Here is a 25,109-nt window from a genome sequence, read left to right on the forward strand (position 1 = left end):
TCTTCGTTGTTTATTCCCTTTTATTCACTTCCATTCTCCTTCCCCTCACAGGCATCTGCTTTAACGTGTCTAATATTTGCCTAGATAGGTGTATATCCTTGAAAGATAGTGTGTTTATCTTCTGTATATGTGTGTTTTTAACGTGCCAAAGTGGTACTCTACCTTAGATCGTTTTTTTTTTAAACTCAATACCATGTTTTTACAACTCTGTTTTCTATTGCTCTGTATTTCTGTCTGTGTATCTGTATCTTTGTATCTAGTTCATTGTTTCGGGCACTTGCTGAGTGTTTAGTTTTGTGATTTACTATATTTTACTTATCTGTTCGCCAAGCAGTAGCTGCTTGGATTGCCTTTATCTCCTAATACTACAGATAGGACTACACCGAACACCCTTACACATCTACTTTGGGAGCTCTGAGAGCTTGCTGAGTGCATACGGAGGAGTGGGTGCATACGGAGGAGTGGAATTGCTTAGTCGTGGAGGGAGGCACTCCAGCGTTCTCTAGAACAGCAGTAACGGGTTTTGTCAGTGCCCCTGTCAGTGGTCCAGGTTCCTGTATTCTGACGTCCTTGCTGACACACTGTATTATCTAGCTGTCTTATTTTTTTTTGCTGGTCTGATGGGTATAAAGTGATTTCTTCTTATTTACATTTTTCTTGAACATCTCTTTATATTTGTTAGCTATTTAGATTTCTCCTTTTGTGAATAACTAGTTCATTTAGTTGGTCCATTTTTAAAAATTGCATTTCATTTTTGCTATTACTGATTTGGAGGAGTTCTTTTATGATAATCCATTTGGTTTAAACATTGCATATGCCTTCCTCCTATCTGTTGTCCTTTTTGGAACTGAAATCTTTCACTTGAATCAAATCTGTCATTTTGTTTGTGTGTTTATTTTTTTGAGTTGTGGATAGTCACAAAGATATTTTCCACAGCTGCTTCTGTAGCTTCATAGTTTTACCTTTCACATTTAGGACTTTATCTGGAGCTAAGTTTGAGATTGTATTGATTATCAATATTACCTGTAGTTCTTAATACCTATAGTTAGTTGTTCCTTTAAAAAATCCACAAGCTATATTATTAGGTACATGATTGGACATATTCTCTACATCTTCTTGATCTGCTATTCCTTCATCGGTATGTAATGCTCCTTTTTGACCCTTGTGATTTCTTTTAAATTTTTTTTTTAAATTTGTATTGGAGTATAGTTGACTTACAGTGTTGTGTTAGTTACAGGTGTATAGCAAAGTGAATCCGTTACACATATACTGTTTTAACGTGTTAGTATTCAGTCTGCTGCCTGTTTGTTGTTCTTGTGCCTGTTTGTCTGGTGTATCTATCCCATCTTGCATTTTTCTAATTTCTGTGCCCTTTGGTTGCTTGGTTTGATTTTTGTAGCAGCTTTATTGAGATACAATTAACATATAATACCACCTGCCCATTTAAAGTGTAAGTTCAGTGGTTTCTAGTATACTCACATTTGTGCATCCACCTACCAGTCCGTTTTCATCACCTGAAAAAGAAATCCGCATCCTTCAGCCCCCATTTCGAGTCCCCTCTTCATCCCAGCTCCAGAGAGCCACTCATCTACTTTCTGTCTCTATGGATTTGCCTAATCTGGATGTTTCATATAAATGGAATCATACAATATGTGGGCTTCTTTCCCTCAGAATAATGTTTTCAAGGGTTATCCATGTTGTAGCATGAATCAGCCCTTCATTTATTTTAATTGCTGAATAATATTCCATTGTGTGGATATATCACATTTTTTATTCATTCATCAATTGATGAATTTTGGATTGTTGCTGCTTTTTGGCTGCTATGAATAATGATACTATGCAGATTTGTGTGCAAGTTTTTTTTTTAATGAACCCACCCAATTTTTAATTAATTAATTAATTAAAGTTTTGGCTGCATTGGGTCTTTGTTGCTGTGCGCGGGCTTTCTCTAGTTGTGGTGAGCGGGGGCTACTCTTCGTTGTGGTGCGCGGGCTTCTCGTTGTGGTGGCTTCTCATTGCAGAGCACAGGCTCTAGGTGCACAGGCTTCAGTAGTTGTGGCACGTGCGCTCAGTAGTTGTGGCTCGCGGGCTCTGGAGCGCAGGCTCAGTAGTTGCGACGCATGGGCTTAGTTGCTCCGCGGCATGTGGAATCCTCCCGGACCAGGGCTCGAACCCGTGTCCCCTGCACTGGCAGGCAGATACTTGACCACTGTGCCACCAGGGAAGTCCCTGTGTGCAAGTTTTTGTGTGGACTTATGTTTTTATTTCTCCTATATATATATCCTTTTGTTGAATTGCTGGGTCATGCGGTAACTGTTTAATCCTTTGAAGAACTGCCAGGCTGTTTTCCAAGTGGCTGCCCATTTTACGTTCCCACCAGCATGTGTGAAGGTTCCAGTTTCTCCACATCCTCACTAATACTTCTTATTGTCTTTTTTTATTTTTTGGCCACACCACACGGCATGTGGGATCTCAGTTCCCCAACCCAGGGATCGAACCCGTGCCCTCTGCAGTGGAAGCGTGGAGTCCCAACCACTGGACCATCAGGGAATTCCCGTCTTTTTGATTGTAGCCATCCTAGTGGATGCGAGGTTTTATCTCGTTTTGATTTTTCCCTCGGCTTTTACACGTGCATTTTATGAGATGTTACACATGATTCTTACATTCTGAGATCTGTCAGCATCACATTAGTTTGGCAAATGTCAAGAGCCTGAATATCTCAATTAGTCTTTAAAAAACACTTTCTAGGAGCTTCCCTGGTGGCGCGGTGGTTGACAGTCCGCCTGCCGATGCAGGGGACACGGGTTCGTGCCCCGGTCTGGGAAGATCCCACATGCCGCAGAGCGGCTGGGCCCGTGAGCCATGGCCGCTGAGCCTGCGCGTCCAGAGCCTGTGCTCCGCAACGGGAGAGGCCACAACAGTGAGAGGCCCGCGTAGCGCAAAAAACCCCCAAAAAACCCCCCCAAAACCACTTTCTAGCTGTGCTCAGTGTTTGTCTTTATTGTAATAATAGAAAGATGTTTTCTTTAAATAAGTGTAAGTAAAACAATTTGAAAAAAAGATATTCCTTTTCAAACAGCCTTTTGTTCCCTTGGTATTTTATACAAAGTAGCAGCAGCAGCATCACCTGGGCTCTTGTTAGAAATGGAAATGCTTGGTCCCCTCCCCGGGCCTCCTGCAACTGGTAGCTCGGGGCAGGGCCCAGCCCTCTGTTGCAGCATCCACTGGCAGATCTGCATGCATGCTCCACTCGGAGTACCATGTTAAATAGGTGATGCTATATGTTTTTAATTATTTTCCTGTCTTTTTATACTCTGATTTTAATCTTTTAAGAACAGATGTTCAACAAATATTCTAAAGCATTTTTTATGTCTCTGCTGAGGGCAGCATAACATACTAAAAATATGGTGACAGTACAGAACATAAACCTCCCCCGAACTTGCTGTACTTTTTCCAGAGTTTGCTTCCAGTGGCAGTGAGTTTGCTATAAGACAGTCTTGTTGGCACTCTGAATGCCCAGCACCCGTAACGGGTTTTATAAAACCAGAGGCAGAGGTAGCAGCCTAAGCAAGTGTCTCATATGTGTTAGGTAGTTAATGAAAGGCTGCTTTTGTAGGAAATAGGGCAGATTCCTTTAAGTTCACAGCCCTTTGAGTCCGAATCTTTTGACTGGTTCCATTCCTCAGCTGAGAGGCCAGGCCTGTGGTCTTTCCCTTCCCTTTTAGTGTTGGCTTTCAACTGCTCGTGCTTCTCATTTTCCAGAATGAGTCATTCGTTCCACCCTTTCTCTCGAATTTAACATCCTTGGTTGGCTTCTCTTTGTCCTTATGAATCATTGATTCATTTAAGAAATATCTGTGGCTTACCTACAGTGTGACAGGGATTGGACATCACTGATTCATTAATAGTTTGGGGCTCTGCTCTCATGGAGCTTACCAGTCTGGTGGTAAGAAACAGAAAATAACCACAGGTAATCGAATAGATGTAAATTGTAAAACACGTGCTGTGAAGGGCAGGAGCCCGTGGAGTGACAGAGCATGGCGGGGGTGAGGGGCCACCAGCTTAGGCAGGGTCCTCGGGGATGGCTGAGAAAGGCTGAGCAAGGAGGTCTTGGAGAGAAAATCTGAAGGGTGAGAAGCAGCCAGTCCTCTCAGAGAGTGGAGACAAGAACCTTATGGGTACTGAGCGCATACAGTCAGGTTCTGAGGTGAGAGAGAAATGGAGTACATTGAAGGGTGGCCGTTGGAGCGGGCGTGTGGCTTGGGGATGGTCGTGTGCCTTCCTAGGGAGTTTGCGTCTTAGTCAAGGGAGGGCACACAGGTGTCTTTTATTGGTGCTAGTAGTAGAGATCTCTTTTGTATATACATTCTTTTGTATGTATGTTATGTTTCACAGTATAAAGGTAAAAGCAGAATGCTTGGCATGTGTAAGTAGTGACGGAGGCGAGGCCATGGGAGCCGGGTGGACGCTGGGAGGAGTGGGCAGCTTGGTGCCCGGCATGGCCAGGCCTCGGTGCTCCCCGGCTGCCGGGACACGGGCCGCCCCGTGGAACTGGGCCGCGTGACTCAGGGCGGCCCGTGTGCCCTTTGCGTGCTGCAGGTAACAGCAGTGAGTGCCCCCCTCCTGGCGATGCTGCCGACGACACGGTGTGCTTGGATCTCGGCAAGTGTAAAGACGGCAAGTGTGTGCCCTTCTGCGAGCGGGAGCAGAGGCTGGAGTCCTGCGCGTGTAACGGTGAGCACGTGGCCCTGCCCATCCTTGCAGCGGGGCGAGGGCAGGAGCAGCGGGTGGTGTGCGCAGACGGACCGCTGCCTCTGGGTCCCGCTCCTTCCACGGTCGTCTCCGGAAGCCGTCCTGTCCATCTCCCTCGTGGCTGTGTTTTCAGACCGTGAGGCCACTCGGCGGTGAGGCCAGAGGGGACTGCGGAAGGGCGGGTGGCTGGAGGTCTGTCCTCACTCCTCCTCCCGCTGGCCTCGAGCTCTGGTGTGGCCCAGGACCCACCCGGTGCGGCCCAGGCCCGGGTCCCCCCTCTGTCGGGACGTCTGCTGGGCCAGCCGCTGCCGCTCCCTGCCAGACGCCTGGGGCAGGGACCTCTCAGCCACGGCCTCTGGGACCCTTGTCCTCAGATTTCCACACTGTTTTTGGAACCCTTGGGTCTGAGGAAGGGCCTGAGGGACTGGCTGGGCTCTGAGCTCCCCGCCCTCCATCGGAGAGAGTTCTGCTGCTTTCACAACAAAAATCCCAGAAGTCAGAACCCCTGGGATGGGCACTTAGCATCCACACAGTGGAGCACGCGGCTCTTCCAGGTGGAATAACATGTAAATAAAGGTAACACACAGTCAACGTCAGATGATTTATTCAGTGAGCGGCAAGAGACTTGGGGTGCCCTGGAAGCACGCATAGTAAGTGCCCAGGAAATGCTGATACGTGAATGAATGAGGAGAAGGGTTTTGTTTTCCCTTTAAAGTGGTTTTGCTTGTTTTTGTGTTCTGGCTGATTTCAGTTTTTCCTAAGAGGTCAAGTAAAGATTGTCCCGAGTTATACGGCCTGTTGACCTTTTGGACATTCCTGCCGTTTGTACGTGTGCCAAATACCCCACGTGCTGTCGGAGGGTGGTGTCCATGGAGGGGAGAGGTCGTGCTTGGCCGCGGTGCTCCTGTCGCTGGTGGGTCACTCAGATCTGCCCCCAGGCTGGCAGTTCTGTCACAGTGGCTTGGCTCTCGCTGGAGCCTTGGCTTTCCAGAGTGTGCTGGAAACTGAGAAGCCAAGGATTGAAAGCCGCAGCGTAATAACGCTGGGACGGAGGGAATCATTTAGCATTATGAAGGGTTTGAAGTAGAGAGAATCTGCCTTTTAATCTCTTAAAGGAAACTTTTCTGTGTAAATCGTTTTTACCTTTTGCTTTACCTCTCTGAGGGCTGAGGAGCCTGAACTCAGGAGTTACTCCTTGGCAGGGGGAGGGGAGGGGAGGGGAGGGGTGTGAAACCAGGATCATATTCGCTGTTGGAATAAAAAATGAGTGCGATTCCTTCCCTGCGGGAGCGGGGTAGGAGGGGGACAGGCAGGAGGAGAGCGCGTGTCTAAGAGGCTCTGCTGTTTCAGAAACCGACAACTCGTGCAAGGTGTGCTGCAGGGACCCCTCGGGCCGCTGCCTGCCCTATGTCGACGCCGAACAGAAGAACTTATTTTTGAGGAAGGGAAAGCCCTGTACAGTAGGATTTTGTGACATGAATGTGAGTATTTATTTATCTGCAGCTTTTTCTCTAACAGCCAGATGTGAAGTTTTTATTTTGTAAATGCTGGGTTTTGCAAATGGAAGGGAATCAGAGCACAGATGCTCACATGTCTATCCGTTGTCGTTGTGTGAGAGTCTAGTTACGTACTGTGCGTGTGACCTCGGAGGACCAGGTGCTCTCAGGAGACTGGGCAGGACCTGGGGGACTTTGTGGTAAAGCTGAGTTTGAGGCAGGGAGTCCTACTTACTTGGTTTTCTGGGCTAATTATAAAAGTCACTAATTCTGCAGGATTGCAAGCTCTGATTTTGAAATGGGTGCCGAGTGGGCAGGAAAGACCTACGGGCAGCTTGACTCGCCTAAGTCAGACCCTTCTGCTGTCCACAGAAACACGGTTTTATCCCTGCACTGTCACGGGGGCTCGAGAGGCTTCTCTGGCAGTGTGTGTGTGAGATCAGTGCAGTCCTTACTGGAATTGGCCCATCTTTAACAAACTGGTTTTCTTGAGTTTTGTCTTCTGGTAATTCTAAATCCACTTATGAAAATGGACTGAGTGTGGAGTGTCAGTGACAGAGAATGCTACCTTCTTAGGTACCCATTCCAGTGTGTCAGAGATGGCTCTCCGGGCTGTTTGGTTTCAGTGGAGCCCTTTTCGTGTTAATTATGTGTTTGACTTGAAGGCAGCCATGTTCCTTCTAAATGCATGGCCGCTGGGGTAATGACGGGTGCTTTCTGTTCACAGGGCAAATGTGAGAAGCGAGTGCAGGATGTCATTGAGCGGTTCTGGGAGTTCATTGACAAGCTGAGCATCAATACTTTCGGTACGTGGTTTCCCCAGGTGGATGGTTGCTTGGAACTGAGCTGATTTCACTGATGACGTTAGAAAAGTGTGGTTTCAGACTGATAGGCCCTAATCGTGCAATAGAAGATGGAAATAGTTACCACTTTTGTTCTGAAACGACTTCGTTGGCTAAAACAAAGTGGACACATTATAGGTCTGCCCCTGTGTAGCATGGATGCACAAATTTTAAAACAAGGGAAGTAAAAATACTGGCTTCTTTACTAAAAAATGAACATGTGACAGCGTAAGTGTCCTTCAGTCCTATAGATTGCAAAGCTGAATCCTGCTTGATATAAGAGTCATTTATTTAAAAGTGGGCCTCAGACTTTGCAGAAGCAAGGATGCACTGTGTCCTCTAGGGCTCATAAGTTAGGGTTTAGTCACAAAAACAATAGTACCCAGACAGCATCAGCGTTGTCCTCGCAAGCATTGTTCCTAGTAGGAGCCGCCTCCAGGATGAGTCTCCTGCACTGTCCCTCCGGGGACTGTGTGGGCCCTCCTGTGATGTGATCTGTTCTCCACAAGCACATGGGTCCATTCTGGGGAGAGCTCCCGTGTGTGGGGGGACAGCTGGGTGTAGAGCAGGTGGCACAGAAACGCTTCTCGGTACCAGCCCAGTTGTTATATCCCGCCAGCAGTCTGTGCCGTTTGACACGTGATAGTACTCTAAGAACGCTGCATTTTCAATTTCTAAAGTACTTGGTCAAGACATTCACTGTTTGGAATTGTTCACAGGGAAGTTTTTAGCAGACAACATCGTAGGCTCCGTCCTGGTTTTCTCCTTGATATTTTGGATTCCTTTCAGCATTCTGGTCCATTGTGTGGTAAGTCACCAGTTTTTAAGTGATGAAACATTTTATTAAAATTTTGAGCAACTCGAACCATGTTATCTTCGGAAAAGATAAAAATTTCTTCTTAGAAAAATCTGACCTGCTGTTTCCAATGACATTTTTGGTGCTATCCCTGGGAAAGCATTTTTTGTAAAAAGATTAACTAATGGTCTCTAAAAAAAATCACGTATTTTGTGCACGGATGTTTCGCTCTCATGTATAATTTCTGAGTTTTATACTTCTAAGCACAGGAGACTGGTTAACTGGGCTTGTCCAGGACCTCTGAGGAGTGAAGCTTCTAAACGAGTGCGCCCAGGCTGACTTTGCTGTGGCAGAGCAGATGCCAAACAGCAGCATTCCAGACATGCTGCCCCATCAGGTCTGCAGTCTTGGCAGTGTCGTCTGGGGTGCTCGCTCAGATGCTTCCACATGAGGAGAGGGAGCCGTCTTCTTTATTGTTCAAAATGAGGAACAGTTAACAGTTGAATAGGGCTTTGAGAAACTCCAGGCACTTTATGAAGTTTGATTTTGAAACGGGTGCTGAGTGGGTAGGAAAGACCTACGGGCAGCTTGACTCGCCTAAGTCAGACCCTTCTGCTGTCCACAGAAACACGATTTTATCCCTGTGCTGTCACGGGGAGGGCTTCAGGGGCTCGAGAGGCTTCGCTGGGCGGCCTGGTCCTGTTTTCCCGAAAATTTCTTTCTCCAGAAATTTTCTTATAGATCCGTTCTCCTTGCTTCTGTGGGAAAAGGAGGATTTGTCTGCTGTGTAGATGAGGACGTCAGAGCCAGGCTTCCAGGCCTGTGCCCTGAAACCCCTGCGCGGGGCCCTCCCGCGAGCACGTGGGATGCTCCGGCCCGGCGAGCTCTCCGGTCTTCACGGCCCCGTGCCTTCCCTCGGCTGCGCACTCTCACTGAACGGCTCTTCTCTCGGGCGGCGAGCCTGCCGGACGCCAGGAGGAGCCCTGCGAAAGCGGAGCAGTGTTAAAGGGGACGCGGTGGAGGCTTTGACAGATGGGACGGTCGCTTTTGCCCGAGAGTCAGACCTGCGTGGTTTACGGCGAGTTACGACTGTGGACCGAGAGGCCTGATGCTCAATTTCTGCGCAGGGCTGCCGACGGGAGGGCGGGCAGTGGCTTGTCTCTGACCTCAGCGGCCGTTCAGGGCAGCCAGGCTGGAAGCCAGGCCCTGGGCAGGGACTGAGGGCGGACCACGTGTCCAGCCTTCTGCAGGGTGTGTGTCAGGACTCGAGGCCTGGCGCCGCCAAGAGCTGGGGCCACAGCGACCCTGGACACGGCCAGGAGGAGTGACGAGGCTCTGGTGGGCTGGGTCGCTGCGAGGCCAGCGCTGGCCGCACGGAGCCACCCTCGTTCCTACCCGGGGCGGGGCCTCAGACACCAGCGCTTAAACCTTGCCTGTTTCCTTACTTAACGCCAAAAAACACATTTCTTTGACGTGCAGAGCAAACACTTGGGCAGAACCCTTAAAGCGTGGCTGCAAAGTTCCTCCTCCTCTGCGCGACCTGCTTCCACTTTGTACACCTCCAGCTCTGAGTTCGTTCTTCCCCGGACAGTAGGAGGGGCTTATGAGGAAGGGGCGCTGAACGGAGCTGTTCGCAGGAGTGACACTGCTCTGCTCTTCTTTCTAGGATAAGAAACTGGACAAGCAGTTTGAATCGCTGTCTCTGTTCCACCCCAGTGTAAGTATCTCTCACGAGTCATTCTCGGTTGTATTTTGAGGCCTGCTAAGCAGAGACCTTCACTGGCCTCCCCAGCAAGAGCCACCAGCCTTTCCAGCGGCGCCGTCTCTGGCAGGAAGGTCCTGGGGTAGCAGGAGGGATATAGGTTGGATGCTAAGGTCAGTTCTCATGACAGTGATGGTGAACGTTTGCTAGTCGCTTGGATGGTCAGCCCTGAGTGGTCAGCTGTTCAGCACGGGCTTAGTTTAACACTGAGAGAGCTTTTCCTGTCTTGGGATCCTGACAGCGTTGTTTCTCGTGAGTCTCCTTTGGGTCTTCAAACGGCAGCGTGTCAGGACTTGAACACTAACCGCTCGAGTCGCTTCTTGGGGTGCCTTCCCCAGCATGGGGATCAGGGTGCTGATGGGCGCGGCCATCTGCCGGGTGAGGCTGGGACTGTGGGACCTGGGGTGCACCTACTCCGTGCCTTTCCAGAACGTCGAGATGCTGAGCAGCATGGATTCCGCGTCGGTTCGCATCATCAAGCCCTTTCCCGCGCCCCCGACCCCGGGCCGCCTGCAGCCCCCGCAGCCTGCCCCTGCGGTGCCCCCCGCGCCTTTGGTGCCTGTGGCCCCAAAGCTGGACCACCAGCGGATGGACACCATCCAGGAGGACCCCAGCACGGATTCGCACGCCGATGAGGATGGCTTCGAGAAGGACCCCTTCCCAAATAGCGCAGCCGCCAAGTCGTTCGAGGACCTCACGGACCATCCAGTCACCAGAAGCGAAAAGGCCTCGTCCTTTAAGCTGCAGCGTCAGAACCGCATTAACAGCAAGGAAACCGAGTGCTAGTTCAGGACCGCGTCCCGAGCGCTCTGACTTCCGTGTGCAGAATATTTTTATAGATTTGACCTCAAATCACTGCAGTTTTTGTGAAGATTTGGGAGAAAAAAAGGAAGTGACTTCACAGCAGATGCCGGTCATGTGTTTGGACTTCCTTTGCATATGTAATACTTGTGTGGTCAGGCCCTTTTCCTTCTGAAGAGGTAAGGTGAATCTCGCTTATTTTGAGGCTTTCAGGTTTTAGTTTTTTTTGATCTTTAAGATATCCTTCAACCTCTGACGCCAAAGCAGAAACTACAGCTGGATTAGGTTATGAGTATTTACATTTTTGTAAATTAACTTTTCATATTGGGAACGGCACTGATTAGGGAGATGCTCAGTTTTTTTTTAAACACTGTAATGATCCAGCAAACTTAATGAGGCATTTAGCAGTTTCTTGTGAGGATAACTGGAACACAGAATAGATTTATTTCTTTTGCCTTGAAGACAAAGGGAGAAAAAACCAATGTATAGATTGTCTCCAAAATGTGGGTTCTGTTTCTAGGTATTACCTAGAACTTGTAGCAGCAGAAGGGAATTACACTGCTAAATTTAGGGATAGGGTTTCTTAATTCTAAATTGTTAAGAATCTCTAATGTCTAGAATTAAAACAATCTAGCTTATAGTGAGGGTTACAAATTGTAGCTCAATGAATCTACAGAATTCTGCCAACTGTTTTAGGACCCTAGGTAGCTGGGCAGTTTTTGTGTGTTTCTGAATTATCTTCATGTATCAATACTGTCACCATCCTCTTAAAACATTCGCCATTCAGAAAGCCTGAACTACTTCAGAATAAGAAAGTTATGGTCGCCTCTTCTCAAACACTAGTGGCCAAGGATGCACAGGAGATGGTTTGGGTGCGACGTGCTGGCCTGGGGCTTTCTCCCCACACGACTGATTGGTACTTACCCGTTACTTCTTCATCTAGTGCTTCAGTATGGTCTGCATCTACTGTGTGAAGGATAGAAACCATCAGGTTGAATTCTGATTTCCTTTTAAAAGCTTCTTTCCCCTGCTAAGTATTGAAATGTGCTCACCAGCGAACACATTTTAACTGAGATAACTTGTAAGCTTTGAGAGCAATCAGCCAAACCTGTGACAAATCGTATCTTTTTTTTCTAAGGATGTTTGTTACGCAGATACCTGTTACACTAATACTTGAACTTGTACCTTGTGGTATTTGCTGTCTTTTAACTAGTCATAATATTCTTATATTATAGTTAACACTTTTGCAATCTGATATAAGGTGAGTGGGGTGTGTGGGTGTATGTATGAGAGTGAAATGGTTCCCAGCTGAATGTAAGAAACCATTTTTTATAAAATTGTGACTTTTTAAAAAACCAACACTGTCTTTACCTTTTTTCCATTTATAAAATTAATAAGCTGCTCAGGGTATATTTTGTAGCTGTGGCACTGATCTGATGACACCTGCATCCATCAATAAATATTTATTATCAAACCACGACGCACCTACAAAGCTGTCCTGAAAACTTCCAATGCTTTTACTAATCTTGGTGGCAGATGTCTGTGATTTTTATTGCAGGGTCATGAGCAAAGGTTTAAACTTCTCTGACCACTTATCTTGGGGTCTTTGTGCACTGGCGACTTCCTGTTCTGTAGATTAACAGCTGGACTTGGTTTTCGGTGACTAGTGGGCCCCGTCTCCCAGAAGACTTAGTTCTGGTTTTGCTTCTGCTATGTCTCGCCAATAAGGGAGCAACAAAAGCAGTGAAGAGACTTTCTTCTCTATCGAAGGCCAAAGATAAGAGAACAAAAACTCATTTCCTTTTGGTGATAAATGTAGTCCGTCTGACAAACAGGAAGAAGAAAAGTCCTGTAAGGGGAAGAGAACACAGTTAAAGGGGTGGCTGGTCTCCCAGCTGTGGCCCCAGGCGGCGAGTCCCCGGCCTGAACAGCAGCCTCTGGTGCTGCATTAGCTCATCAAATGCTCCCACGCCCTTTGTGGAGGGACAGTGTCTGCATATGACACATGGAGCGTCACAGAACCTCACACCATTAATGAGCGCCTGAGCCGAAGTGTCCTTCCAAGTCAGCAGACGGAAGAAGAGGATCAATGAGTGAGTACAGCACGTTGATGTAGCCAACAAAGTGAAAAATTTGTTACAAGAGCTCAGGGCCCAGTGTGTCAAATTGTTTTTGACTCTTCTCAGTCTAGGAATTAAATTGACAGGCACAGTATTAGATGAAAAGACTTTGTACTGTCCAGAGTCCAGACGCCCCACCCCTGGAGCCCCTTCTCCTTTGGGGAAGAATCCTTTCCCTATGCGGGAGCTCCGCCCATCCCCATTAGAACTTGGAACTGGTTCATGACTTGCAGACCAGGGATTCCTTAGTTTTCTCATCTCTGCTGTGTTTGTTTGGTCAGCTGATCGCTGAGGAAGACCTTCCCAGCTCTGGACTCTTAATACGTTAGGTAAGTCTAAAAGGACTTCAAAGAGCCACTAGCCCAGCAGTCTGCAGTTTCCTTTTCTCTAGCAGCATTACTTTTCCAAACCATCTCAGGTGGAAGCGTAACGCAGACAAAAACACAGCTCTGGGTGCTGGCTCAGCAGTCACGTGGCCAAGCCTGCTCCCGACCTGGGGACGCACAAGGTGGGTCAAGTCCACTCAGGGTGCAGAGGAACACAAACATGGCCTTCTCGTCTGCAGTGGGACTGCTGGGTCCCACGTAAGCGCGCGTTTATTTAACTGTACAGGAGGCTGTCGTGCTGTCTTCCGGGGTGGCTGTGTCATTCTGCACGGGGACTGGCTTTTTACCTTTTATATTTGTAACTGGGCTTTCTGGCTATAAACCAATTAGAACTCCATACCTCAACTATGAATTTTAGTTAATACCATATTCTACTTAAATGCATTGTTTTGCCTCTTTTAACTTTCCCCCTCTCCATATTATAAAACTTGGCCTAGATATTCTTAAATATGAACCATTTATTGCTCATTCATTTCACTACATGCCAACTCCTATTAAAGGGGGTCCCAGAGCATGGTGCCGGTACAGCACCAGGCCAAGCACGGTGCTGGGTGTGCAGGCGGCCCTGCAGCTCCTCCACTCCAGCCAACGTTTTCATTCCATTTGGTGAAAAGGACAACTGTCTCACCCACTCAGAGCTGCTCCAGGAGGACAGTGCACAGCCTGGTCACTTCTGCGTGACCCTACTCACCCGACAGGACCGAGCATGCCACTATACCTGACTGTCCTTCTGCATCAGGGTCCACAGGTCAAGTGCATCAATCCCACAGTCCTGGGCTACTTGTAAACAGGCCCTGGCATATTCACCAACGACTGAGTTGAGGCGATTTAATTTGCACCCTACGGAGAAGAGAAAATCCAACTGCTGGATTTTATGCAACTGATAAACCCAAGTGCTGGTCTTTGTGCAAGTTCTACTACCCGGAGGGTTTCTCAGTTCAAGTGAACAGGCGTGTGCTTACAGACCCAAAGTGGGCCAGCCACGGGGCTTGGGGGACACAGGACGGGCCTCACGGGTCACTAGTGTGCTGCCCTCCCCAGCACAGGACCAAGGACGATGGGGATGAGGGGCCATGGAGGGCATCTAGAGGACACCGAATAGACACAGAGGCAGAAAAGGCCGGGGTAGCTGAGCGGCTTGGCTAGAGTGCAGGCCAGAGGCGAACGGAGTTGGGCAGGTGACCGCTACGGGGTGTGGTGGGGAGGCCCGCTGGGCTCAGGCCCCGAATTGTTATGTGTAATGAGAAGCCACAGCCACGTAGTGGAAAAGTCACTTGTAGACTTTGGACCAGAGAAGGCGAGAGCTGGAAGGGAGCACAGAGGTCACTCAGGCCAGCCTGGGGGTCAGCAACCTTTCTCTGCCATGGGCTGGACAGGAGTCAGGCTTTACGGGCAACTATTCAGCCCTGCCGTCACAGCTCCAAAGTAGCCACGGACAACATGTAAACCATGGGCCTGGCCAGTGAAACTGTACTTGTTGTAGGCGATGGGGCGTCGTTTGCCCACCGCCCCCGCAGTGTGGGGACTCTCTCTCACACTCAGGTACAGCAGGATCACCGGGGGATGCACTGGGCGCTCCCCTAGACTTCTGCTTCCACAGGTCTGGGATGAGTCCAAGAATCTGCACTTCTGCCAAGTTCCCAGATGACACTGATCTGCTAATCTGGGACCACGGGAGAACCACACGTGGTCCAAAGTCATAAACCTGGCTAAAACTAGAGTGATACAGCAGGACTCATTACACACACGTCTACAAGAGTGCAACAGTCTCATGAGAGGTGCCCACCGCATTCTAGATACAGATTTTTTTATTCTATTATAGTCCATTAAAAAAATGTCACAACTCACTTGGTTTCGCGATCTGCGCATGGGTTGTGACCTGCAACGTGAGAAGCACTGAGCTCTGGCCGCACTCCTCTGCCCGTCCAGGCTCAGCCTGAATGCTTCCTGTAGCGACTTTCCACCTCACAAGTGATCATTTTGACCTAAAATCGCCCTTGATGGTGCCCATGGGGGTCTTCCCTTTGCCCTCTGGAGCTAACAAGCAGGGCCTTCCGTCCTCTTTATGTGACGGCGCCCTTCAAATATGTGATGACAGCTGGCCTAGCTCCCCTGCTAGCCCAACAGCAGTTACTGGGTTCTAGTCATCTCTGTATCCGGCGCACCTGGCCAGGTCCTGGTATAGCACATAAAAGTGCCAAGATGCATAGTTGGTGGGGACAGAACAGGAGCCAGAACCCTGGCGCTGGTGAGCCCCGGAGCAGCCTCCGATCACTCAACCACCAGTTGGCAGCGGCAACTGGTGGCAGTGGAGAAGGGGCCATGTGCAGGCGGAAATGGGCAAAGCAACCTCCCCCTGCCGTTCAGAAGTCAGGAGACACCCCGAGTGCAGATGTCAGTGTCAAAGCGCAGCCAGCCCGACCCTCAGCGCCACGGCGGTGGCCTCCTGTGCACCCCGGAGTCGGGCAGATACCAGGCCCGGGGCCTGACTCACGCACGGCCAGAATCCTTTTCTGTGTCACGCTACGACATGCTGGGAGCTCTGCTTTAACTTCTGTCGACTAAAGCAGACAGACGGGAATTCACAGGCCCCCAAGAAGCCGAGGCCCCAGGCTGGAGACCAGGTCCCACCTGCTCCTCCCCGGGCCTGGCATCCGGGCCCGCACTCACCTGAGCTCAGGAGCTCACCCGCTCCTGTCCCCGTGCGGCCTCACAGAGCGGCGGCGGGGCGATGCGGATGAGCCTGCTCTCGGGCACGCCCACGCCCACGGACTGCAGGTGCTGCGCCGTGCTCGTCAGGTTTGCCGCGTACTCCTCCAGGGGGATGCGCTGCTTGGGGTTCTCACCTGTTGGGGAGGAACGCGGACACTTCAGCCCAAATGCACATTTGCTGTAAGTGATGACAATTAAGGTTAATGCACATTCACAAATGGGCATAACTCGTGACGTCGCTGGGGAACTGTTTAGCGCCAAGCGCAGAAAGAGAAGGGGGAAGAGTTCAAGTACAGAGTCCTACATAAAACAGACTCCAAAGGCTCTGGCTCGAGGCCTTGTAAGCGCTTGTCTTTCCTCCTTTACTGGTCATGTGGCTATTAGTCAATCAGGCTGAATTTGTTAAGAAGTAAGACCTGCGCTGGGCAGTGAGCCTGCCCAGGTTCTAGCCCGGCTTTGTCACTGGCTAGCCACGTGCCCTTGGACAAATGATCAGCCTTTCTGTACCTCCGTTTCCTCGCTGGTAAAATGAGGATGACAGTAGGGTCTACCTCATAGGGTAGCTGTGAAAATTACATCAGCAAAGTGTGTAAGGCACTTAGAGCAAGGTGCCTGCTGGGAAGGAAGCCCTCAATAAATAAACTAAGCAACAGCTAACGTCACTGCAAAGGATTCCTTCTAGACAGGCTCACACACGGCTCCCTGCAGGCCATTTGCAAACCACACGTAAGTATAATCTAGGAGAAAAGTAACAGCACTCATGGTCCTGCCACCCAGAAAACCACTGCTGGCACTTGGTCATCTTCTTCCCAGTCTTTTCCATGCAGATATGGAGACTTAGAAAAAAGAGGGATCACACTGAAGATAAACGACCATATTGTGCTTTTTTTCACATAACATTATGAGCATCTCTGTTCCTACAAAAAGTCCTCAAAACCATGGTGTTTAGGTGTCGGGTGACCACATTGGATGCTTCTGTTTCCTTACTGTGCAGCATTCTAATGTTTTGCTATTATAAATACCTGTGCATAGAAGTCTTTACACATATACCTGGCTGCATTACATACTGGGTGTTTCCTTAGGCTGGGTTTCTAGATGAGGGAAGTCTCTAGGGAAGCTTTCCAGAAAGGTTTCAAGTTTTCCCACCAGTACTGTAAGAGTGCCTGTTTTCCACACTTGTCAGCTGTAAGTATTACTGCTTAAAACCATGGATTTGAGAGTCAAAAAACCAAAACTCCTTGTTTCAGTTTTCATTTTGTGGATAACAGAAGTTTTACACATTTTCAAACATGTACTGGCTACTAAATTTCTCCTGTTTCGATTACCTGTTTCTGCCTTTGCCTATTTTTTAAACTGGAGTTAACATTTTTCTTAATTGATTTCTACATTAAAGACATTAACCTTTTGTCTCTCATGCTTTTGCAAACATTTTCCTTAATGTGTCATTTTCTTTTTTTAATAGTTTTTTTGACACAGCTAATTTATTTCACAAATCTATTTTTTCCTTTGCAGTTTCCTCCACTGCAATTTCCTCTAAGTTTTTATACTTAGAAAGTATTTCTCCTTGTCCTATATTTGATAGAAATTCACCTGTTTGAAAACTTCTGGGTTTTTTTTGGAGCGAGCTTACAGTCTCCACTAACACCTGTAGTCTATGCTCTCACAGGCGGCAAGACTTCCTTGCATCACAGTCAGCAGCTGTCCCTTCCTTCCCTTCTCTCCAGCCTCACCGGAGAGGCCCGACCGTGTGCCTGTTAATAGCAGACCTTCGCTGCCGGGGGTGGGGCATGGGAGAAGCCTCTGGAAGCTGACTACTCTTCTCCTTTATGCTGAGCAGAGGGCTCTCCTTTCACGAGTAGGAAAGGAAGAAAGGCCTGTGCCTCTAGTCACAGCAGCAGTTCTTCCAAAAATATGGAGACATGTCTCCTGTTCAGACCTGCTTCCCATCGCCCAGGAGTCAAGCCTGTGCTGGGTCACGGCGCTGCTGCCCTGAGCTACCCTTTCTCCATCAGTGTGAGTCACACAGCAAGGTGTCCAGTTTGACCTCTCTGCTGCCAACTACATCAACTAAAGAGAAAGAAACATTAGAAATTGAGCACAGCACTACCGGACTCTAAAAAACAGTCAAGTGCTTGAAATTTTAGGTCTGCCAATGACCCAGGCATGTAGAAAATAAGTCGGGAATAAAATTCACTGACATTAAAGAAAGCCAGAAGAAATACAAGGAAGTAAACTCAGGGAACTCATTATAAATTTGGCAAAACTTTACCTACTGGGAGATGGGTAAACAGATGAAAAAAGTATATAAATTTAAGTTTGCCCTAACGAAAAAAACAATTAAAAATGAACTAGGAAAACAAGAATGCCTTTACCTTTTAGCGCACTGTCACTGGCACCGAAGAAAACTGTACCTGCTGCTGGGCTGTCCAAACTGCTCCCCTTCCGGTTAGCCTCGCGAGGATAATCTTCACCCATCTGGTATTGTAACCCGAAAATCCATGATTCAGAACATCGCATTTTCTGAAATGAAAAAGTTTTAAAGATGAATTGTAGGGACTTCCCTGGTGGCACAGTGGTTAAGAATCCGCCTGCCGATGCAGGAGACACGAGTTCGAGCCCTGGCCCGGGAAGATCCCACATGCCGCGGAACAACTAAGCCCGTGCGCCACAACTACTAAGCCTGTGCCCTAGGGCCCGAGAGCCACAACTACTGAGCCCACGTGCCACAAATACTGAGCCCACGTGCCACAACTACTGAAGCCCACGCACCTAGAGCCCGTGCTCCGCAACGAGAAGCCACCACAGTGAGAAGCCCGCGCACCACAATGAACAGCAGCCCCTGCTCGCCGCAACTAGAGAAAGCCTGCGCACAATGAAGACCCAATGCGGCCAAAAAAATAAATTAAAAAATAAAATTTAAAATAATAATAATAAAAAAGAATAATTGTGAGCAAAGAACTATTTCTGGTCGCCTGTAGGCAACCTTCCGTGTGGGAGGGTGTGCTTGGGCTCACAGTGCCCGCTCTGTGCCATGGCCCTGCTGCTTGCCCAGGTGTCACTTTGGTAAGATCAGAGCAGCAGCAGAGTTGAGGCATGTTCGCCGCCTTCATGGTTCCAAGATGTAGCAAGTCCATCCCATTCCTTGACGAGAGAGGTTATGAATAATAATGAACAGAGGGGCTATGCAGACTAGCTGATTTCATGCATGGTCAGTGGGGTACTTTTGAAATGGAGTTTACAGCAGGCAGGTATTAAAGGTAGAAAGGCACTAATAAGCTGGAACTCTAATGGGATAAGCGTACACGGAATTCCTGAGACTTATTTTACAGACCGTTTTTTAAGGGGAGGTTTAGGTTTACGGAAAGACTGAGCAGAAGGTACAGACTTCCCCTAACCCCCAGCCCCACTCCCCGACGACCTACACCACCCACCAGTGGGTGCATTTGTTACAGGTGCCAAACTACACTGACACACAGTTCTCATTATTACCCGGTGGTTTTGATTCAGTAGTTTTAGTAAATATGTATTAGTTGTGTTTCAGTTTAAACCAGTTTAACGGGCATTTTATTCCTTCTTAAAAATGTATGATTTGATTCACAGTACCGTATGGTATACTGAAAAAACCAACCATGGAAACTGAGCTGGCTGCCTGCGTTAGAATCCCAGCTCCAACACTGAGTAGCTGTGACTTCGGGTAGGTTTGTAGATGTTTCAAGTTGTCCACTAAAAAAAATTTTTTTCCCAATGAATCTCCAACTTCAATTGATGGTTAGCAAACCGATGTGGTTAATTTTGGTGTACGGTTCAAATTCCTACATATAAGCAACTAAGCAGAGAAGCCAGGGCACCAAGAAATAACTGCAGGCCAAGGGCCAAGCACCGGAGGCCAGAGAACTGCAGGGGGGACTCCTGTTTGACCCTTCTCAGCATTTATAAGCCTTCGGGGCAACAAAATTTCAGCCACGTTTATTTCTAAGTGTGGTTCTTGTGTTTTTAGTGTGTAACGATTACAAAATGCTGACTAGCCATTTTAAAGCCTCCACTTAGAATACTTTAAAATGGAACACTCTAGAATTTTGACAAGTCTGTCTTACATCCATCCAGTAGTTCAGTCACGCACGGCAGCACTTTAAAAAGCAAGAGGCAGGCGGAGCGGCTGGGCCCGTGAGCCATGGCCGCTGAGCCTGCGCGTCCGGAGCCTGTGCTCCACAACGGGAGAGGCCACAGCAGTGAGAGGCCCGCGTGCCGAAAAAAAAAAAAAAAAAAAAAAAGCAAGAGGCAGAACAGCTCCCCTGTATGCTGTGGCAGTGACGCAGAGCAGCCAGTGCCTGGATCTCGCTGCCCTCGACTGGCAAGGAGGCCTTGACAACTTACTTAATTTCTCCGGGCCTCAGTCTTCCCAGCTGTGAGAGATGAACACTAATACCCAATCTGCTAGGATACGTGAAGATTAAAAGTAATGTAGTGGCCAGATACGTACAAGGAGCTCAATAAATGCCAGCCATTATAAATTTTAAAATATGTATATATATATATATCATTATTATGAGGCTGTGAACCAAAAAAACTGCTAGTGAGGCCCATGGTTGAAACTGTTAAAGTTCCCTTCTGAAAGGGGAAGAATATCTGAATTTCTCTGGATTGAATAACATAGTCAATAGTGCCCAAGTTATTCAAAAGGCTGGAAGAAACTGGAAAATTAAGAAAGGTTTTTACATGAATTCCTGGCTAATAACAGGTATTTAAGTTCAGATGAAGTTGGGAAAAGGATAGGAATTAACTAAAAGATTCCTTCCAAAACATCCAGGCTCTGTAAGATTGATTGCCTTCCAGAAAAAATGTAAATTAGGTTTTTATAAATGACAACAGGCAAGACCATATCTTTAAAAGCAAACAGAAGCTTTTAAAAACTGAAAAAGGTGAGTTTTTTTTAACCTTTCAAACCAAGTATTTTTGGTTAAATACTTGGATAAGGCTAAAAAAAGACTGATGAAAATATATCAATAAATTAAAAGCATTTAAGTGGATTTAAGAATGGTTAAAATGCTTTTTGTACTGAGTATACAAAGATCTTATTTAAAGCTAAAACTTAAGGACGTCACTATGGGACACAATTACATATTTTAAATTTATTGCTATCCACGTAGTTAGTACAGAAGGGCAGTCACAGTAAGGTGACTCTTAATAACCTTCGAACTTGGAAGTTAGGTGAAATTAAAACACTGAATCAAGTCAGTTCTGGGCCTTGCACGTGGCTGAAGCGGACAGTCTCTGCAAAAGATTCACCCCCAGCGTCAACGTGGCTAAAGACCGCGTTCCTTCGGGCAGCTGTCGGTGTGGGACAAAGGGCAGCGCTGCCGGCACACAAAGGGGGGGCTGGGCTGGAGCTGCGGTCCCTCTGCCGCGCACCCCTCCCGACACGGCCTCCTGCTTTCTCCCGTGGGCCTGCCTGGTGGAAGGTGGGCGCGCCCGCCCGCCCACAGGAGGAGCCCGCTCTGCCTGGGTTCTAGCTCCCGGGTCGCGGTGCCACTCTGGTTCACAACGGGCTCTCTCGGGCTTGGCCGAGGGCAGTGAGCCCAGGAGAGGGGAGGCGGGACTCACCCAGCTGAGGCCTCCCGGTGGCCGCTCGGTTTTGTGCCTGCTGTCACAAGATGCTTTTAAGAGTGACATAGATAAAGCCTAACAGACCACACACTGTCTGCAGCTTCTTTTCCTATAATTACTCTCAATTCTGCAAAATAACTACTTGCTAATTAAATGGTCTTCTAGCAATCACACCTGTAAACAATTCTGACAAGATTTTAGTACTAACATTATTATGTACTGGAGAAACATTTGCAATGCCTGCAGTTTTTCAGACCATTTGAATAATTATTTAGCTTTTCCATATCTTCTATTTGATGAGAAAAGGTTAATGGACTAATTAAACAGGTACTGAATTTTTAAAAAATAAGGAGCCAGTACTTATGGAGCACTTCTCACGGGCCACGCACTTGACTAAGCAGAGCACAGCAGCTGACTCACCCTCCAACAGGAGAGCAGGGCCCTTGTCATCCCCAGAGCTGGAGGATCCTGGGCGCTGGGGCCAGGCCACCTGACACTTCTTAGTTGTGTGACTTTGTTATCTACCTCTCCCCACCTTATTCTTCTCAGCTATAAGATGGATAGGAGGATGATAAATCACTGTATTACTGGGCAGTTGTAGAGATTAAATGAGACAATAAACATGAAGTATTTTAAAGTCTCTGGCACCTGAACTGGAACATTGTTTCCCTTTTAATGATTTCCATTTGGCAAATGGAATACCAAAATCATCACTATTTTTATTAATCTGATATATTTTAAATATTTTTTATATATCTGATATATTTTATTATTTATTTTATATATCTGATATCTTTTATAAAGAGAATCTGGGGGGAAAATCTCTATCCAAAAATAAATCCAACTTTGGTTTTAGAATATATTTTGTATTCTTTCAATTGAACTCCTTGCTAATTATTTAAATCGTACCCACCATAACTGAAACAGAACTTGTCTTGTTTAGATAGTGAATAGCTGTATTTTCGGATCCAAGCCCCTAATATATTTTACAACTTTCAGGGTTTGGTTTCATGAGGTGGCGAAGTTTAACTGAACCTGAGCGCTGCCCTTCTCTCCCCCAACCCCTCATACACACTAACTAGGAAAGGCCTGCAAAGACAAAAAAAGGACGAACGTACTGTTTCAAACTGCATCATTCACTCTCTTCTCCATCAATAAACACTCAAGTAGGAATCTAGAAACTATCCTCACCTGACCAGCTTGTCCGCCAGTGACGCTCCCCACCCACCCTGCTGGAAAGAAAACTGCAGAAAGAAAAGCCCATTACGCTTCATCAATGTAATTAGGCCATATTGCTCAGGGACTCCCCTCTTGTTTTCTCTTTGTACTCCCTGACTTCTCGGCCTTCACCATTTGCTTTGCTCCGCGGTCGTTTTAGGGATTACTAGAGCTACACCTCAGCAGCACTCTGGAAGCAAGAGGTAGTTTTCTTCCCTGTCAATTGGATTTGAGCCAATCACCTGCATTTTATTGAGACCTGTATTAGACTCAGTGTTATCTAGAAAAGTTACCTAAATCTAGGTACAAGAGATGAAATCAACCGTATGTTCAGTTAGGAAGTGAAATCCACACTACACTACCTCTTCATAGTTGAAAGAATAAAGAAATTAATTACAGAACTCAGGGTGAATATTTTTTGATATACATTCCCACGGAACTTGGAGAGTCCTTACTGCCCTAGATGCCTAAAAATGTTACCAATTGTTAGCATACACACAGAAAACTGGTTTAGGAAGTCATGTCTGAATGTGAGAAGAATAAAACAAAATGAAAAACACCATGGGAAGGTAATTTTTAAAACGTGCTCCCCCTCCCTGAAGTAAGAACATCTATTTTTCCTTGAATGAGAGTTGAAATAATCTTGGCTGAAAAGGTGATCTGGGACCTGGGGTCCTCGGCTGCAAAGCTTGCCCCTGGACCTACGTCTCCTCCTTCAGCAACAGAATACAAAGAAACGCTAAGGGACTAAAAATAACTGCGTTCCTGCGCAGCTGGGGCAAATTATGGACAAGACACAAAAAAGGCCAAAAACCCAACTGCCACTTCTGAAGAGCAGAGAGCCAAAGCAGGGTCCTGCGCGTGCCCCCTGCGCTCAACACCGCCAGGGGGTGGGCAAAACACCTCAGCCGCCCCTCCGCCCGACCCCCTGGACACACCCCTACCCTCACCCCACGTAAGGAACGAGCTCGCCTCCCGCCGCTCGGGCCCCTTTTTGGGGGCGGGAGCAAGGGAAACTGTTGTTGTTTTCGCTCCCCTCCTGCACCTGCAGGAGCCCCAGTCAAGCCCTGCCTGAATTTCTGGACTGGCCTCTTATCCATTTCTACTGATTGGGGAGGCCAAGAACCCTGGTCGGTATCACTTGGCGGCATCTCATTCAAGAGAGCGGCGAGATGTTCCATCAGAGGAAGCACGGGGGTTGAGTGTTTTCCGCATGGAATGGGAGGTACGAAACTGCAGGAAGTGCTTCAGGCGCCCCCGTGATCTGTGCAAGGTGACGCCCCAGGAAGCTCCGCGTGGCAAAGCACTGTTCCCGCTGTGAGCAAATTCAAAGTACCTTTCAGGGAAAAGCACAACAGCCACTGACCAAGAAGACACTACGATGAACACAACGTGCCAGGTCTTCCCAAAATCCCTATAAAAAATGACACAGAAAGGAAAGAGCGGCCAGCCCAGGCCCTGGCACTCCCAGCGCGTGGCGTGGACAAGTCCCTGAACTTCCCTGCACTTCGTCTCATCCGTCAAACAGGCCCCCTAAGACTAAACGGAACGTGTGTCCAGGACTGCGAAGCCGCGCTGCCCTCCTGAAGACGTCATCCTCCCTGAAGTTACCAACACCGAGAAATGAACCAATGCCAGGGTGTCACGAAGGGGCCCTGGAGGCGGCGGGGACACGACGCTCTGTGAGCGTCCAGGCCTTGGGGCAGCATCTGCTGGGGGAAGCGGGGTGCAGGGAGGCGGCCCCGACAACTTCATAACAGTCGGGAGGAATGGGCCCCTCCCGCGCGGAGGGGAGAGCCAGGAATCACCGAAGAAGCCTGGCCCGCGGCTCTCGGCCAGAGTGCCGCCCCCCCGAGGGCGCGGCGAGGACGCCCCAGAGACCGGGCCACGTGGGGGCCGAGCCGGGTTCCGCGGAATGGACGGCGCCGAGCGGCGGTACCTGCGTGGTGGAGTCGCCGAAGAGCAACACCCGAGGCCAGAGCAGAGAGCTTCCGCACACAACAGCCTCGCACAGCGCCATTATACCGGTAGCCGGGAGGTGGGGCCACGCCAGATATCCGGGCGAGGCGAATAGCCGGGGGCGGGGCAAGGCCGGATATCCGGGCGGGGCGAGCGGCCGGGAGGAGGGGCTCCCGGGGGGCTGGGAGGCGGAGGCGCCTGCGGAGTCCGACGCCTTCGCTCGTTGGCTGTCTTCGCCCGCTGGCTCTCTTTCCCGGGTCGCTCGGTAGGGGCTCCAGTAGCAGGGCTCCTTCGGCGACCAACCGGTCACTTTTAAGACGTGCGATAGCTGTTGCTTCTTGGAAAGCTCATTTTTGTCCGTTTACAAAAGCTTGGCCCCCTGCATGCATTCGCTTTTTGTTCACTTATCCGAGTCGTTAGATGCAGGGCGCGCGTGGCTACCCTGCCCTCGGGGAGCCTACCTGCCCTCTGGCCATTGTCGCCTGTCAGTCCCCCAGGCGGAAACCAACCCCGAAAGGAGAGCGATTTGGCGCTGCCACCAGATCCAGCATCACCCACCCCGCGAAGGTGGGTTCAGTTTGAGCGAGTCGCAAGCACTTCCAAGGGGCTCGTTCATCACGCAGCCCTCTCTTGTTAAGTAAAATTAGGCAAGCATTTGTCC

General features: G+C 48.6%; 2 protein-coding genes across 7 annotated transcripts in view; one reads left to right on the forward strand and one right to left on the reverse strand.

Moving 5' to 3' along the window:
• The window catches only part of ADAM17 (ADAM metallopeptidase domain 17), a 52,115-nt gene extending 40,189 nt beyond the window's left edge, over positions 1–11,926 (forward strand). For all 6 annotated transcript variants that reach the window (XM_019943302.3, XM_019943303.3, XM_073791728.1 and 3 more), the window contains 6 exons: positions 4,600–4,734; positions 6,103–6,233; positions 6,976–7,054; positions 7,810–7,898; positions 9,553–9,603; positions 10,078–11,926. In XM_019943302.3, the coding sequence (XP_019798861.2) occupies positions 4,600–4,734; positions 6,103–6,233; positions 6,976–7,054; positions 7,810–7,898; positions 9,553–9,603; positions 10,078–10,434 (842 nt within the window). In that variant the 3' untranslated portion in view covers positions 10,435–11,926. The remainder of the gene's footprint in view (positions 1–4,599; positions 4,735–6,102; positions 6,234–6,975; positions 7,055–7,809; positions 7,899–9,552; positions 9,604–10,077) is intronic.
• IAH1 (isoamyl acetate hydrolyzing esterase 1 (putative)) lies at positions 5,340–24,524 on the reverse strand. The gene is given in 7 exon segments (XM_004320494.4): positions 5,340–12,298; positions 13,674–13,817; positions 15,644–15,801; positions 18,040–18,114; positions 18,117–18,187; positions 22,463–22,515; positions 24,429–24,524. Coding segments are annotated over 7 exon segments (768 nt in total). The 5' UTR covers positions 24,510–24,524; the 3' UTR covers positions 5,340–12,112.
• Positions 24,525–25,109: the final 585 nt, after the last annotated feature.

Source organism: Tursiops truncatus, chromosome 14, assembly GCF_011762595.2.
Source record: "Tursiops truncatus isolate mTurTru1 chromosome 14, mTurTru1.mat.Y, whole genome shotgun sequence".
Lineage (NCBI taxonomy): Eukaryota > Metazoa > Chordata > Mammalia > Artiodactyla > Delphinidae > Tursiops > Tursiops truncatus.